Source organism: Neophocaena asiaeorientalis, unplaced genomic scaffold, assembly GCF_003031525.2.
Source record: "Neophocaena asiaeorientalis asiaeorientalis breed wild unplaced genomic scaffold, Neophocaena_asiaeorientalis_V1.1 scaffold449, whole genome shotgun sequence".
Lineage (NCBI taxonomy): Eukaryota > Metazoa > Chordata > Mammalia > Artiodactyla > Phocoenidae > Neophocaena > Neophocaena asiaeorientalis.
Genome location: NW_020175027.1, coordinates 3,372,669 through 3,389,259, shown reverse-complemented (window position 1 = coordinate 3,389,259; position 16,591 = coordinate 3,372,669). Strand labels below are relative to the sequence as shown.

At 45.5% G+C, this 16,591-nt stretch overlaps 1 protein-coding gene across 2 annotated transcripts in view; it reads left to right on the top strand.

Moving 5' to 3' along the window:
• Positions 1–16,591, top strand: part of PAX5 (paired box 5) — a 189,211-nt gene that overhangs the window by 9,627 nt on the left and 162,993 nt on the right. For both annotated transcript variants that reach the window (XM_024763043.1, XM_024763044.1), the window contains exons 2-3: positions 3,720–3,885; positions 9,365–9,562. In XM_024763043.1, the coding sequence (XP_024618811.1) occupies positions 3,720–3,885; positions 9,365–9,562 (364 nt within the window). The remainder of the gene's footprint in view (positions 1–3,719; positions 3,886–9,364; positions 9,563–16,591) is intronic.

Sequence of the window (16,591 nt, the reverse complement as noted above, 5' to 3'; positions counted from 1 at the left end):
CCACCTTCTCATCTTCCTTCTTGGCCCTGGTCAGTTTCTTCCTCCAACTCCTTTCCCCTCTCCCCCCACTAGAGGGTGGCTTCTGTGGGGAGGTGGTGTAGGGGGAGGGGCAGGCATCGCCAGGATATGGGCTTCTGAGTTCTGTTGCCTCCACCCCCAGCTATAATTACCGGTTATAAAGCACTTTTATATCCAGTCTCCTCCCCGAGTGTCTTCTAAACTTTCAGCTACACCCATTTTACAGAGTGTGATCTTGAGGTCAGACAGACAAAAGGACTGACAGGAAGCTCACATGGACAAAGCTGGAGGCAGTCTTTTGAGGATTCACAGAAGGGGAGAGAGAGGGACTCAGATTCCAGAGAGTGGGCAGCGGACATCTGGGTGGTTGCACACAAGTGCAAGGCACTATCCATCTGGGTTAACTATGTCTGTATCCATGGACCCACTGTCCATGTGTGCCAGCACCTGTCTGTCAGAGAGTCCATTAAGGAGATTTCATCCCTGCCTTTCCTGTGTTCCTGTTTGCATGTTTGTGTGTCCCTTCATTTATCCTCTCTGATGTCAACAGGGGGAATTTCAATGACCCTGTGGATCCTGGAGTTGAATCTACCACTGAGTCAGCACAGACCCTCTCCCCAAGATGCTATGCCCAGGTGTGGTCTTTGGGGCTGTGGACAGGGGGACCCTGGTGGGCAGCATGTCCTTATCAGGGCCTGAGGAGCATCTGTGGAGTCCAGCCTCTTCCAGACCAGAGCCACAAAGGCCCCAGGGGCATCTGCAATTCAACCCTTCTCCCCTGCCCTCCCCTCTTCCAAACCCTGCTCTGTTTGCCCTGTAGAGGCGGGGTTGTGTTTCTCTTGTATCTGCGTGTCTGTTTCCTGGTCTTTGCCTTGATTTGTTTGCATCTGTCTCCCTGTAAATTCTACCTGGCCCTGAAAAGTGTAGCTGAGTCCATGTCTCCCCCTCCAGCACCTCCCACATGATGAACCCTCACTCACCTGGAGTCCATAGGAAGTAGAGGATGGGACTTGGCTTCTCTGAAGAAGTGGAGGGCTGGAGCTGGGGGTCCCAGAAAACAAAGGTCCCCCTCCACAGATGTCCCCTGTCTTCCAAATGCCCCCATGCTAGGCTTCCTCTGTTTTTCTCTTCTCTCTTCTTGCTTCCCACTGTACACCACATTTACCTTTCTTTCCTTTCTCTTCTCCCCGTTCTGGCCAATCCATTCCTTTTTCTCCTCCTCTTCATTTCTAACCTGAGGCTTCCCTTCCAGGCTCTCTCTCCTTGCTGTGTGTCTCATTTCATTGAGTTCCCGCTCTTTGTACACTTGCCCTCACATTTCTTTTCCTGATTTCTTTCCCTGTCCTCTTGCCTCACTTCTCTCGGGTTTCTGGTTTCACTTCTTTCCAGTCTTGGGGTAAGTGAGAGACATTGCCTTCTCAGACTTCAGTTTTAAATCACCAACCCACCACCCTTGACATGCTCTAATAGATAGGACTGGGAGAGAGGCAGAGGGCCAAGTGGGTTTGGGGGCCTTTCCAGGAAGTTGAGGGACATAGGGGACCCCCAGGTCATCCTGGGTCTGGTGTCAGCTGTGGATATGTGGATCAGACTCTGCAAGAGCATTGGTAGCCTGGCCTTGGAGGTCAAGACTAGAGGGTGTGGGGACCTGCTGTCACCTAGAGTGTCTGACCCTTAGGTTTTTTCCACGATACAAACAGTCCCCAAAGCTCACAAATGTCCTGCAGGACTGCTTTTGGAATTTAAGTCCTCTGAGGTTTGCCACTGTGTTTTGGGCAGAAAATTTAAATTGCCAGTAGTATAGGGAACAGGCCATTACAGATGGCTCCAATGCCTGGACTAGTAGGTTATCTCAAAAGTGTGCTAGGTGCTTTTAGCTTCCTTTTTGTCCTCTCAGATAAGCTTGTACCAATTTTCAATTTACTTGCCTCTTAACTCCAGCCTATTATTGAAAGATCCATATAACTCTTTTTTATTAGGTGCTCCCAACCCCAGAACAAAGCTTTCTTAAGCCCCTTGACTAGGGGTGGCTGCAGTCTTTTTGTTTTAGATGAACTATGCAGTTGTGTTCTTAACTGTAAAATTCTATTCGAGATGGTTTTCCTTTTTCTTATGTCTGGAGTGTTTTAGAACAATTAAAACTGTTTAAAGCTCATTATAAAAATCAAAAAAGAAATTCAGCTTAGAACTAGAATTAAGTACTGTCGTCACCTATAAAATGGTTTTTTTTCCCCTTGAAATCAACCTGAACTTGAAAATTTGGGGAAATATTCAATTTGGACTCTCATGGTAAACTTCAGTGAATAGCTTTGGCAGTTTTTAGGAAATAGGTTATGTTATGGGTAGTGTTTCCCCCTCTATTAAAGATACTGTTCATGAACATGGATAGTAGTTGAGTGCTGGGGGGGGAATAGCTGAGATGAGGTGGCTATCTTATGTTTTAGAGTTGGAGTGTGTGTGTGTGTGTGTGTGTGTGTGTGTGTGTGTGTGTGTGTGTGTGACCTCTGAGATGCCCTGGCTTCCCTGGTACAGTCAAGTCCCTGTCAAGTCCCAGTTTAGGAGGAGATTTCCCCCTCCTTGACCTCTGAGCTGCCAGCAGCATTGGTGAATGCTTGGACTTGGCTTCTGGCTTTTGACAGTCCTCAGTGATGTCAGTTAGTGGCTGATTAACAGCTACAAGGTCAATGATGTTGCTACACTGGATCACTCTGTGTTTACTGGTTTGGCTCTTCATTTACTTAGATCCCTGTTTCCCTCCAGATGGACCTTGATGTAAGAGAAGGGAGCTTATTGGGTGCAGGAGATACTTTCCCGAGCTCTTTTTACTTAAAATCCATCTCAGAGCCCTTGTAAAACCTGGGACTCAGAAGCCTTCTCCAGCTTCTTTATTTCCCCTGAACCAACTTAAAGCTGCTTGTTGATTGCAAAACACTCCAAAAATTCCAGGGAAACTCCTTTATAACAAATCCTGATACACTAGAGTGAAATAAGAGGGTACAGTGGTCAAGTCTGCATGTCAGCCTCACATTTTTGTTTGTTTATTTTTTTCCCCATCTTTATTGATGTATGAGTTGCACCTTCTTAAAGAAAGGGTTTTTATCATGGCAATGGTTGAGTTTTGTCTCAGTAATCTGCAGATACTATTAAAAAAATGTTTTTTTAAAGTCCTTAGCCCTTGAATCAGATTGCTGATTTAAAAAGTATTCCCCCCCCCCGAGATCTAGCTTTATTAGAGCAGTCCTTTTCACTTTTAAAGATATTTGTTAAAAGGAAAGAGTTTCATTTTAAAAAATCTCTTTAAATTTTATGCATTTGGAAATGTATTTTCTCCCTAGGATCTATCTTAGACCTCAGCATCATGTATATAATAAGTTCTGTCCCTGGTATAGTTTGAGGTCTTCATATATTCCATTGTTAAAAAATATTATAAAGAAAATGCTAGTAACTAAAGGAAACATAGTATGGAGATGCTTGCTATCAGTAGCCCAAATGACTGGCTGAAGATGGACAAAGGCTAAGGTTAATTTTAAAAAGCAATCTGAGGTGTTCATGTAGCCTGCATGATCAGACCCCAGGCTCAAGATAACCAGCCCGCAGCCATTTCTGATCAGAGGGACTCTGGGTGCTCAAAGCAGTGTTTCTACTCCTGTGTGACTGGTTCTAACCACTTTCTCTTGCCTTTTGTTTCTGATCTGTTTCAGGACATGGAGGAGTGAATCAGCTTGGGGGGGTTTTTGTGAATGGACGGCCACTCCCAGATGTAGTCCGCCAAAGGATAGTGGAACTTGCTCATCAAGGTGTCAGGCCCTGCGACATCTCCAGGCAGCTTCGAGTCAGCCATGGTTGTGTCAGCAAAATCCTTGGCAGGTAAAGGCAGATGCTTCAGGCTTCCCTTGATTTTTCAAATAATGGCCTAAAACATGACCCAGAAGCTGTCCAATGTGGCAGTGTCATAGTGAGAATCATGGTGGCACTTCTCTCACATGCATAGCACTTTGGAGTTTGCAAAGCCCTTTTGAGGCCATTCAATTCAAAGTAGCCCCAGGAAACCCCTGTTGTGGAACGGGGTGACTCAGATAAGAGGGTGACATGTTTTCTGAAAACCTGGTGAATTATTCCAAAGAACCCAGAAGTAAGAGGTTCTTGAGAATGTCCCCTACACATCTTTGGTGAGCTCAGGGCCTTAGCAGGGCTGGGTGGAAAATCTACAAGTTATAAAATTACATAACCAGACTTCAATGTTTCATTTTAATGTTTTCAAAAAGCACATTCCATTTTTAAAAGTCAGCTGTCATTTTCAGTTTGGGGTTATCATCTACCTTATTATTTTGGGCTGTAGTGTTTTCCTTCTGTATGTTTTGTTTCCTTCATAGTGACAGGCATCCTAAATATATATGAACTTAGAGAAGGGGAAAAAAAAAACCCAAACAAACACTAACTCTCAAATCTGACATTTGAAAGGTGCCACTTGACCCGGCGATTTGCTGCAAGCAAAATACTAACAATGCCAATTCTCCCAGAGGGCTCTGCAGCCTCTTAACGCGCCTGTTTTTTTTTCTCGGGTGAGATGGTCCAGGGAAGCTTGTTTTGAGATGAGGAGACAAATCTACAGGGCGAAGTGACTGACTCAGGTCCATCTAGCCAGTCAGCCAGCACTCGGGCTGGGAAGAGGCCTTAAGAACCCCAAGACCATCTGCATCTCACGGTACTCCCAAACCAAAGCCGCAAGTGTGTTTCCAGGCATGTGAAGTTGTTATAGGTCTGCCCTGGCAGCCAGGAACATTCTCGGGTTTAGCTGTCAATGCTCTCTCAGGATTTCTCTTGCCAGGTCAGAAAACAACCTTTGGCCTGTAGCTTGCGTTACGGTTTGAGAACAGGCGCCTGAATAGAAAATAAATCTTTTGAAGTATGTCAGTGCCATCCTGATTTTCTGCTTACTCTTTCCCTTCCATCGGCTGGAATTTAAGACATCCTCTCATATGGAGGGAACAACAGTATTTAACCTTGAGGAGACTTGCTGGAGGCCGAGAGAAGAGGTTTCAGGGCCAGGGGTATGGCAGCCCCTTTAGAGAACATATCCCCCTGTTTATTCCTTATGCCCCTGCCCGTCCCAGGTCACTCTAGCCATGGAGGCTGTGCACTCCACTCCTGTTTAGTACTCAACAGCAAACGAGCCCCACCCCGAGTTCAAGGAGAAGGTCAGGACATTAGCGTGGTATTTTTGTTAGATGGTGATTTTAGGCAGGAGGATGAGAGTGAAAGTCGAAGGAAAAAGAAAAAAAACTAGCGAAGAGGGAGATAAAGAGAAGAGAAAGAAAAAACAAAACAGAAAAGAAATGGACTGATTTAAAAAGAGAAACAGAAAGAGAAATGAAGACAAGATAGAGAGAGAAAAGAAAAATATTTTAGACCATCTCTGAGCGAATCTTAGATATCTTCTTGGGAAGCCTTCTCATTGTACGGAGGTAGAGAGAAAGAGAAAAAAGAGGCCCTTCCTTTGTTTTTGCTGAGATGTCTTTGCTGAGCCGACATTTTGCTTGCTATTTGAAATCTTCTCAGGGCAAGATGCTGAGCCCTTCTCAGAGGGGACACCCAGATGCCGGGTCCTCACGTTCTGGTGCCCGGGAGCCCTCCACGTCTTCCCTGGGGGACTGAAGGAGAGAGACAGTGACCCTCCCAAGCCCAGCCGGCAGCCTCCCGCGGCCCGGAATAGATTTGTCACTAGGTAGAGTGGCACTCGGAAGTTACGCGCCGCTCCGGTGCCTGGCCGTTTAAGTTGTCAACAATAAATTGGAATTTCATAGCTCATTATTTTCATAACTAAGAACCACAGTGGACAAAATGTCACTCTAATTAGAACTGCCTTTTAAGAAACAAGTTCAGCCCTAAAACAGTGTGACTGGGAATTTCTGAACTGGGGTTGTTCCATCCACTGATTTTTTTTTTTTTTTTTGGTCACCGAAGAATTTGATGGGCCCACACAGGGTGACAGATTGTCGAGAGCGTGTGGTGTGTGTGTGGCACTCGGAAGTTACGCGCCGCTCCGGTGCCTGGCCGTTTAAGTTGTCAACAATAAATTGGAATTTCATAGCTCATTATTTTCATAACTAAGAACCACAGTGGACAAAATGTCACTCTAATTAGAACTGCCTTTTAAGAAACAAGTTCAGCCCTAAAACAGTGTGACTGGGAATTTCTGAACTGGGGTTGTTCCATCCACTGATTTTTTTTTTTTTTTTGGTCACCGAAGAATTTGATGGGCACACACAGGGTGACAGATTGTCGAGAGCGTGTGGTGTGTGGTGGCTGTGGCTTTCAGAGGCTGTATGGCAAGGCAGGCAGAGTCCCTGGGGCAGGCAGAGTCATCTCGGGAAGGTGGCGGTCTGCCAGGAGTATGGGCATTCAGTCCACAGAGCTCAAGGCTCTGGAGGGGCTCGAGGGGCACAGCCCGGTGGCATGTGAGACCCATTTAAATCCACCCAGAAAGCTGGGCTGTTGTCTTCTTTCACTGGAGCCTGGCTGGGAGGTTCAGGCCATTTGGAACTGGGTCGTATGTTACACAGTAGTAAACACTCAGAGGATTTTAATCCGCAACACGTGCTCTTTATGTTTTACAAAGCTTTTTCTTAACCATTCTGCATTTCTGTCTTCAGAACAGCCCTGCAAGGTAGGCAGGGCGAACATCCTCCCCTTATTATATAAACGGGATAACTGAGGCCCAGAGAGGTTGAGCTGGTCAAGGTCACACAGCGAGTTAGTATTAGAGCCACTGACTGGCACCTACACCTCTTTACTCTCAAATTAATGTTCTTTTCGCCGAACTGCACTGTGTGTTAGTGGCTATTGTTCGTCTTGTTATGTATAAGCCAAAGTGCTGCGTGCCTGTTTTGCTGAGATGAAAGGGTGGTTATTTAGTCTGACACAGTTGCCAGTTGGGGTTTTCTGGAGTGACAGGGCTACCTTCTAAGTGCCTGGCCCATGTGTCGGTCAAAAGGAAGACAGAGACCTCTTGTGTCAAGACCATAGCCTCCTATGGTTGGCCGTGTTAAGGTGGGATGGATGGAGAGCCATGGGCACTGCCATCCACAGCCATACAAGCAGGACAAGTGCTGGGGGGTGAGATTTCATCCTGCCACCCTCTCAGAGTTTCTGCATGAATACTGCAGTCCCATTCAGCTAACGTATTTGAGCGCAGGGTTGTCTGTGTGTCTGAACCCCCGCCCCAGGATAGTGCCTTGTCTAACAGACCCTCTGTGACTGTTGATTGAGTGAGTGAATGAGTGACAAGATGCATATGGAAATGCCTGGTAAACAGTAAAGCTGTCTACAATTGCATGGGATCATTATTAGTAGTATTAGTATTATTTTAAGTTTTACAACTAAAGCAGCAGTTTGTTCTAGTGCAAAGAGCACTGGATTCAGAGTCAGGTTTGAAAGCCCAGGACTGCTTCTAAGTTCCAGAAGGGAGTTGGCAAGGTACTTGATTTTCTGATCATCGGTTTTCCCTTCTATAAAACCATGCTGGCCTCTCAGGATTGGTGTGAGGATGAAGATAATTCAAGGAAGACTCTGTAAACTTTAAGGCACTCTGACTAAATAATGAGTTGTTGTGTTGATAGTAACAGATATTTTTCTATTGTAAAGTTGAAAGGATCTGCCAAATCTGCAGAGATTGCTGTGTGCTTTGATTTTAGATACTTTTTTTAGACTTTTGGCAAAAGAGTATTTTCTTGGATATTTCTAAAACCTATTTGTGACTAATAACACATTTTTAGCAATTAGAGAATGAAAGAGCACAGATTGAGTTTTGCTTTATGGTCCAAGTTTGTACATGACTCACTCTTCTTAGTGAAAAACAGAATTTGTGCATCCACATCACTGGTCCCAAATTATTTCATCTGTTTCTAGAATGTTCACTAACTTGGCCCTAACCAGACTTACCCAAGCTGAGAAGCATCTCTTTAAATGTAACCAGTCATTGTTCTGGGTTACCTTTCCCACCCATCACATGGGAGAATCACCGCTTTCCCTTACCTATTATAAACTCTTGTTAGGTTTAAAATTTTCCAGCAATTTCTAAAATGTCTTTTTCATTAAAAAATTTTTTCAACTGCAAGATAATCTTTGCAAGAGGAAGTCAAGAATTCCTCTGTCAATGTTGAGAGAGATGTCCAGTGAAGGCTCAGATTCAGAAAAGGAATCAAGTAATTTTTCTCCCCTGAAATATTCTTTCATGGCACTCTTCCCTGGTCTCGGTTTTACTGTAAAACTCTGACATCCTATTTGCATTAACAAGGAAGAGCTGATAGCATGGAAATGTCCTTGGAAACAGTGATTTACCTCAGGGGCGGTCCCTGGAAGAGCTGTGGTGACTTGTGGTTGGGTGTTTTTGTTTGTTTGTTTTTCTGATTGCTTGGATTTTGACTTATACGTAACTCATATTTCTAGCTAATTCTGGAATCCAACACTCTTTGTAATTTTACACCAGGGTTCTTGTTTATCTCTTATGGAAAAAGAAGTTGCACTTTGGGGGACAGTTTCAGAGACTGAGTCTGCTAGGGGATGGGAGAGCTAGCAAATTAAAGGCACAGGGCAGCTTTCTGGGGAAATTGTAGCTCAGGAGGCTGGGCCACAGTCCTAGTTTGGCCACTGGGTCTTGGGTGAGCCTGGGCAAGCCATTTAACCTCTATGGATCTCTGTTTATATCTGTAGATGGAGACCTATTTTTTTATTCGTTCACTCATTCAGTCATTCAAAACTGAATTCTGTGCTTTAGAAATTAGAAATTCAAAATTATGTGCTTTAGAAGTGTTGTGGGGATCAAAGGGGAAAACCAACTTGAAAGATTTCTGTAAACTGTCAATGGTAGATAAATGTGACAGAATTAATTAATTAATTAACTAATTAATTAATGCAGAGCATTCCGACCAGCGCTGTCCAATAGAAATGTAATGTGAGCCATGCATGATATTTAAAATTTTCTAGTAGTATAGTACATTAGAAAAGGAAAAAGAAACAGGTACAATTAATTTTAATTCTATAGCTTATTTAACTCAATATATTAAAAAGATGATCATTTCAATATGTAACCAATAGAAAAATCATTAATGAGATTTTTACTTTTTTTTGTACTAAGTTTTGAAAACCTGGTGTGTATCTGATACTTATAGCACGTCTCAATTCAAACAAGCCACATTTTAAATGTTCAAAATCCACATATGGCTAGTGGGTACGTACTGGACAGCACAGGTCTGGACGTTTCCTGGACAGAATAATCCATTATTTTGTTACCAACACCCATTTTCCAGGTCTCTCATGGCTAAGCTCCTCTCTCCTTGGGTCCTAGGTATTATGAGACGGGGAGCATCAAGCCTGGGGTAATTGGAGGATCCAAACCAAAGGTTGCCACACCCAAAGTGGTGGAAAAAATCGCTGAGTATAAACGCCAAAATCCCACCATGTTTGCCTGGGAGATCAGGGACCGGCTGCTGGCGGAACGGGTGTGTGACAATGACACGGTGCCCAGCGTCAGTTCCATCAACAGGTGAGGGGCTGGTGCCTGTGGGAGGCTAGGGGTCTGGGGTGGGTGGGGATATTGGGGGCTCTGCATGTGCCTTTCCTGAAGATCCGGTCTCTCCTTTCACCAAGTCTCCATAGGGGTTATCAGACAGGAGGGATGCTAACGGGGCTGAATGGATCGCTCTATCACCCTCTCTTCTCTCCAAAGTGGGCAGGCGTCCTAAGTCCAGGGAGAGGAGGCTATGCCAACACTCTGGCTCCTGCAGATTCTTCTGAGCCCAGAGTCACTTCCATCACTCCCTTCACCGCTTGCCTCTGCATGTGAAGCACCACACAGTGAATTGTCCTGTTAGGCCTTCACAAATGTCACTTCCTTGCAAGCCCATCCTCAGGGTTGGCGCTGGCCCACCTCAGGGCTTCCCAGGAGGAAAATCCCAGCCTCCAGTTTGCGCAGAGTTTGAGCTATTGAGTGTGGGGAACAGAGCCCGGACTTGCACTTGAGAGATTTTAGCTCCTGTGCCAGCTCTGCCACAAACTCAGTGTGACTTTGACAAAGCTATTCCTCTCTCTGAGAGCCCAGGACTTTGGTGGTGCTGATATGGGTCTGTGATTTCCAAGAGTGACATCCAGGATGCTAAGATGCTGTGGAGTTAGGGGGTTGCCCTCTCCCCAGTTGCCCCGAATCTCACCGGTGGGGAGAAAGATCCAGAGAAATACCATGAGTACCAGCTGGGGATCTTCTTGGGAGCTCCTTCTTTTTTCCAGTCTGGTCCAGAGTGCATCCAACAGAGCTCTCAGAGCTTCAAAATTGAATTCCTGAAGGAAAGTTTTCTACCGTGGATGGTGCTGTCTCAACTCCATTGAAACCCATAAAGTCAAGGATGAAGTTGTGAGATGACAGAAATGATTGGTTGTTCTCTAAAACCCACAAAGAAAAAGGAAGCCAGCAGACTGAAACCCTGAACAGTTCCCATTTCTCCAAGGCCACGCCCTGCTCTTGTCAGTGCAGAGCCTGTCTGGGCATAGGGGATCCCTCACCCCCAGCAACTGAGGTGATCAGACCAGCTCCCCTTCTGGTCCTGACATTGTTCCTTCTGCGATGACTCAAATGCACAGAATCACTGTGTGATTTTCCGTGTTGGTGTCTGGAGTCCTGCTATTTCATAAAACATTAGCCTGTTTTTTGTTTCTTCTCTCAGCAAACCTTTACCTTGGCTCTGACGTCCTTCAAGGTGCTACGAAGAGAGAGGGGAATCAGGCATATGGTCTCTTAGTCTCTGTTCTAGAGGGGCTCTTTGTCCAGGGAGGGACTTTGGCCTTCACTGAGAAGTCTGGACAGCCCACCATAGGTACAGAATTGCTGGAGAGGTAGCAATTATTGTGGTGGGTTTGAGGGGCATCACTCCTGTTCTTTTCTGGCTTATGAGTGGCTTCATGTGCTTTCTGAGTCCGCTACTGCCAGCTCTTTGAAAGATTTCCATGACACAAAGCAACATGACTTTTCTGCCTACCTGTGTCTCCAAAAGCCCTAACGTGGAGTGAGGACTGCTCTGCTGAGATCAGTGAAGGAGTAGTCAGCCTGCTCTGCAGAGGAGCCTCTAGCAAACTGGTGGTCAGGCTCTGGAGGCCCCGAGATTTTTCAATCTAGGTTATACGTGTGGTTTGAAAGATACCTCAGGTTGCCCGTGGGGGTCACAAACCTTAATGCCAATATGGGGTCAGACAGATGATGCAACAAGGGAAGCGGCCCAGGCATAAGGCAACAGGGGAAGGTCGGTCTGTGGCAAACTAGGAACACAAGCTCTGTTGAAGGGGCAGTTGCCTCTCGGCTGTAGCTGAAAGCTGCCAGGAATGTGGGCCTGGTGGCAGCCAGATATTTTTTCCGTTCTTAAAGAGGAGCCAGAAACTAGGACTTGTGTGTGCACGTATTTGTACGTTTGTGTATATGAAATCTCTATATCTTTAAACAGTGACAACTAACGTCAGTGAGAAAATGCCTTTGCGGGACAAGCATAAATCATTTTCAGGGCCCCAACTTCTATCTTCTGTCATACAAGGAGAAAAACTGTTTTGTGATGAAGTTATTTTAATGTACTTTAGAAAAATAGAACTAGCACTTGAAACCAGTGAGTGTGAACTTTATGAACTATCCTCGTCATTTATGGTAAAGAACTAATATTGCTTTATAAAATGAGTCTAAGTCAAAAAGTAAGTGATTTGAAAGAAACATATGAAGCAAATAGAGCACCGTGATTACAGATGTGGTGAAAGCTATGAAGGGGGTACTTGAAAGAGTGTCCAGGGAAATCATGGCTCAACTGATGCTTTGTGCCCAGAGCTGTGCTGTGTGGAGGGTCAGACTGCTAGTTGCTGGGGCCATGGCTAGCCTCAGGGGCCTCCTGGGTGTCCCAGGCCATAACGGTGGCCCGGTGGCTCCACCGGCTGTACCTCTAAGGTGCTGCCACATCTGTGGTCTCCTACAGCCCTCAAAGCTTAACTCTCTCCTGTGACAGGTATAGAAACTAAGGCCCAGATGGGGAGTGCACAGGAACAATGATTTTGAGCTAGAGGTGGGAGTAGAGCCCAGGTTCCCTGATGGTAAGAGAAGGGATGTTTCTTTCCACCACTCTCCAGTAGGACTCTGGCAGGACAGAACTGAAGATCTGTGAGGAGAGAGACAAGGAAGGGCAAACAGCCATCCCTACTGCATTCCCATTCCACTGCTGAGCCTCACAGCCTGTGCGTTTTGCTGCCTGTCTGCAGGCTTCCTCTGTGATCTATAGCCCTTTCCTGTGCTCCTCTCTGGGGCGCCTCCCGGGAGCAGTCTCTGGTTCCTCACCACATTCTTCAGTGAGAGCTCTTTGGTGTCTTGAGCAACAGACTGCGCAGGGCAAATAAACTAAGTGCGGAACAGTCTTGAGTTGCTGTATCCACCCCCCAACCCCACACCCACAAAGCCTGAGCCATCCCAGCGCACAGTTTTATTTTCCATATAAAGATCCCACTGCATTCAAACAGATGCAGCGTCTAAATGACTGTCTTGCAAATGTTGTGTAAGAGGGTCCATAGCTTTCTCTCCCAGCCCCTGCTTCCCCGGGAGGCAACGTCTCACTATTCCAATACTTCAGACATCTAGGGAGGGAAGGGTGTCTGGATCTATAGCTACTCTGGTGGCCACAGGGCCGTCTCCACCTTCCCCCGCAGAAGTGTGTGCCTTCCTGCTGCCTTCTGGGGATCCTGCCTGGGAAACCGTGACTGACATGGGGTGAAGCAACACTGAACCAGTTCTGCTAGGCTTGTGGGAGATTCCCTGGGACACAAAGCATCACGTTTATGTGGCTTCTTAAGGACAAATACATGCTGGGGTGTTGCACAGCCTGCATGAAGGTTCTTGGAATCCAGCCTGAGACAGCTGGAGGTGACTGTCTTAGAGCTGACCCCAACACCGGGTGGAACGGAGTCTTCCTTCTTGGTCTGTTCCAGTCCCGAGGCTCTAAACCAGGGGCCGAGTGACATTCCCAGCTTAGAGTGGCAGCTCTATTTAGTACCAACCAGTGGTTGTCCTGTGAGGATGCGGGGCCAGTATTCTGGGTGTTCTGATTTTTCAAGAGAAGCTAGAAATCCACGTATTTATGTAAACGCTACCAACTTACCAATACTGGCAACTAATTCAAATGAAAATAAATATACTGTGCAGGCCAAACAAAACTTGCTTTGGATGTAGCCAAAACAAGGGATGGATGTGGCCTTGGGATGACCATTTGTAAACCCTGCTCTTCATCCTGACTTGGGCAACAAGCCTTCTGGGCTTGTTCATCCCTTCCCTCTTTCTTCTCCGCATCAGCCGCAGGTGTGAGTGTCACCTGTGGATTCTCTCCCAGCTTGGCCTAGTTGGTCTCTTGGTTTCTGGATTCTTAACACAGCTGATGGCCCAGGATTCTTACTGCAATATGGCAGTTTGATCAGTGAGGTAGACGTGGGTATTTCTTTCAGTCTTATAGCCCCATTTCTTTTTCTAAGGCCCCACGATTTTCTCTTTCAGTGGAATTTTGTATGTGGTGTAGGGGAGGTGGTGGCTGGGGTGCGGGTGAGAAGACCTAGCCTTTCAAAGCAGCAGGGGTGATGTTGAAAAGGGATCCTTACAAATGCCAGTAATGTCTAAAGTTCCTCGGACTTTGAATCTTCGGACTCTAGATGGATTTTGAATCCAAATAGGCTTTATGCCTCATACAGGCAGTATTTAGCAGAGGGACTGCTTCCTTTGAATGTGGCTCAAAGAAAAGTGCTCGGGCATGGGAGCTGACTTGCTGTGGGACCTTGGGCAGGTCATTTGAGCACTCTGGGCTTTAGTTTCCTCATTTATAGGAATTCTTTGATTGCTGAGCTTCCTTCTCCATTGGACCATCTAGGATGATCATATGGCATTCAAGGTCATGCTAATGCTCAGCAAAGTAAAGGTTGCACCTCTTAGCGCTGACTGTCAATCAGCTCTGAATGTCTCTGGTTTAGAACTGGTCCAGAGCATGGCTCTTATTGTGATGAGTCCTGATGTTAATTTTTTAATTTTTTTAGAATTGTTATGATTCAATTATAGTCTTGTTCTTCCCACTCCCATTTCTTCTCAATGGAAAATGATGCTCTTTGTTCTTTTCTTGGCAGCTGCTACAAGCAGATGGGCAAAATTTCTATCTCTGGGGATGGGTTTGGAGGGTTCCCTAAGATTCAAGTCTTCCTTATAAAGGAAAGCCCCACTACAGCCTTAAAATAGGGTATGGGGATGGCTACCTTCCCCTCCCCAGCTCCCAGGGGGATCCCATGTGTTTTTAAGGCATTTGTGGAAAATATGAACCTTTAAATGTTGAAGCTGGTCATTAATCTTTATGAAGATAACAGTGAAAATAACAACAGCTAACATTTATCGAGAATTTACTAGGCAGCAGCCACTGTTCTACGTACTTAATTAATTTAATCCTTGTAATAACCCTATGAGGCGGGAATGATTCTTAGCTTCATTTTGCAGATGAAGAAATTGAGGTACAGAGGGGTAAGTAATTCACCCAACATTATACAGCTGGCAAACTGCAAAACTGGGATTCAAACGCTAGAAGTCCGGATCCGGAGCCTGTTCACGGCGCTGCAGCTACCTGTCAATGCTTTATAAAAATTGATAATGTTTTACCAATGATTTATAAATATTTTTAAAGAAAAATAAGGAAAACGTAATTTTCTTGGCTTACATAGAAAGTTAATGGCAAGACAATGCTTTGAAAAGTTAGGAGTTTATACAGGACTTCAACAGGAAATAGTTACAATCTATTAATACTTTACCATATGTTTGTATGTACATAAACCATAATATAGATAAACTATATTTAAATCTGGCATATCCGTATATTCACACATCTAGCTATATCTCTGTAGACACACATACATGTATATAGAGAAGGTGACCCACACAGAAATCCAAAATTAGGTCAGATGCTAGCTTAATTCCAGGTAGTCAAAAAGACTGCCTCAATCCCAGGTCTTTGTTAATACGCTCCATGTTTTCTTAGTCAAAATAAATTATTTGAATATTGGAGAAAACAAACAAATGCTCAGTATATTTGAGGCAGCACATATGCTGACTCATCAGAAAATGGCAAAAGGCCCCTATGCTGAGCTCAAGTGGCCATGGCTCCAGAGGGCCTGTGGCTAGGCTGTGGTGTGAACAGAAACGTCCATTCCAGGCTATCAGCTGAGGATACTGAGCACCCTCGGCGCCCAGCACTGAGCTGTGAGATCACAGAGGTCAGGGGCCCCGGCCCAATGAAGTTCAGGAGACACTTCCGTTCTCCCTTTCCCTGTGCACAAGCTGGAGACCAGTGCAGCCTGAAAAGAGCTTTCAGAAGGAATGGTCTGAAATGTGAAAAAGCTTCTTATATAATGCTGAGTGAAAAGAGCAGGACATAAAACTGTATACATGGTTTAATCCTGATCTTGTTAAGAAGAAATGGATATTTCCAAATATGCACAGGAATGCTAGCATAAAGGAAATATACCAAAATGTGTTTTTAGATGTCTTCTTTATACCTGTTGTCCAAATAGTCTACAATGAGCACAAAGTACTTTCATAATTAGGAAAAACTCTAATAAATGTTATTTTAAAAGGTCATAGTTGGGGCTTCCCTGGTGGCGCAGTGGTTGAGAGTCCGCCTACCAATGCAGGGAAGTGGGTTCGTGCCCCAGTCCGGGAAGATCCCACATGCCGCAAAGCGGCTGGGCCCGTGAGCCATGGCGGCTGGGCCTGCGCGTCCAGAGAAGGTCATAGTTGGAGACTGGAATAGAACTTTTCCAAAGAAGTTGCACATTTTATTACCACCTATCCTTCTCCCAAGTGCCAGGGAAGGAACTTTCTTGCAGGCCCAAAAAGGACTTTTGGTCTGGCCCTGGTCAGCTGCTGTACGGACTTTTGGTCTGGCCCTGGTCAGCTGCTGTACGATGCATCAGGCTTGAGGTCTCGTGGAGGCCTCACATGTTGTCCCAGCTGGAAAGTTACAAACTAAGCTTCTCAGAGCCCAAGTTTCTGCAGAAGGACATCAGAGCTGCCAGGTAGCAAGGTGAAGGCACTGCTGCTATTATCCTTTTTATACACTGGACTTTTCCATAAGATTTTTTTTTTTTTCCAAAAAGGATTTGATTACTTAAAGTAAGCAAAGATTGGTCTGTTCCAACTCCCTCATTGTACCAAGGCCGTCAATGGAATGGACTTGCCCAGGGTCACAATCCAGTTCATATTAGAACTGAAGCAAGGTCTCTGGAAAGACAGTCCAGGACAGCCCTGGGTCCCAGCCCCATAGAGCCTTCCACCATTTTGTATAATTCAGGCTTCCTCTTAGCAAAGCCAAGCCAGGCCTCTCCTGGCAGCACTTTAACCCTTTCTAGTTTTGTAGCAACATTCACATCCCTCCCCCTACCCCCTTGATAATTTCTGATGGGCAGGGATGTTATTTTTCCTGTGGCTCTCTAAGGCAGAGAAACCAGAGTGTGAGAGCTGCCAGGGGACAGGGAGGTC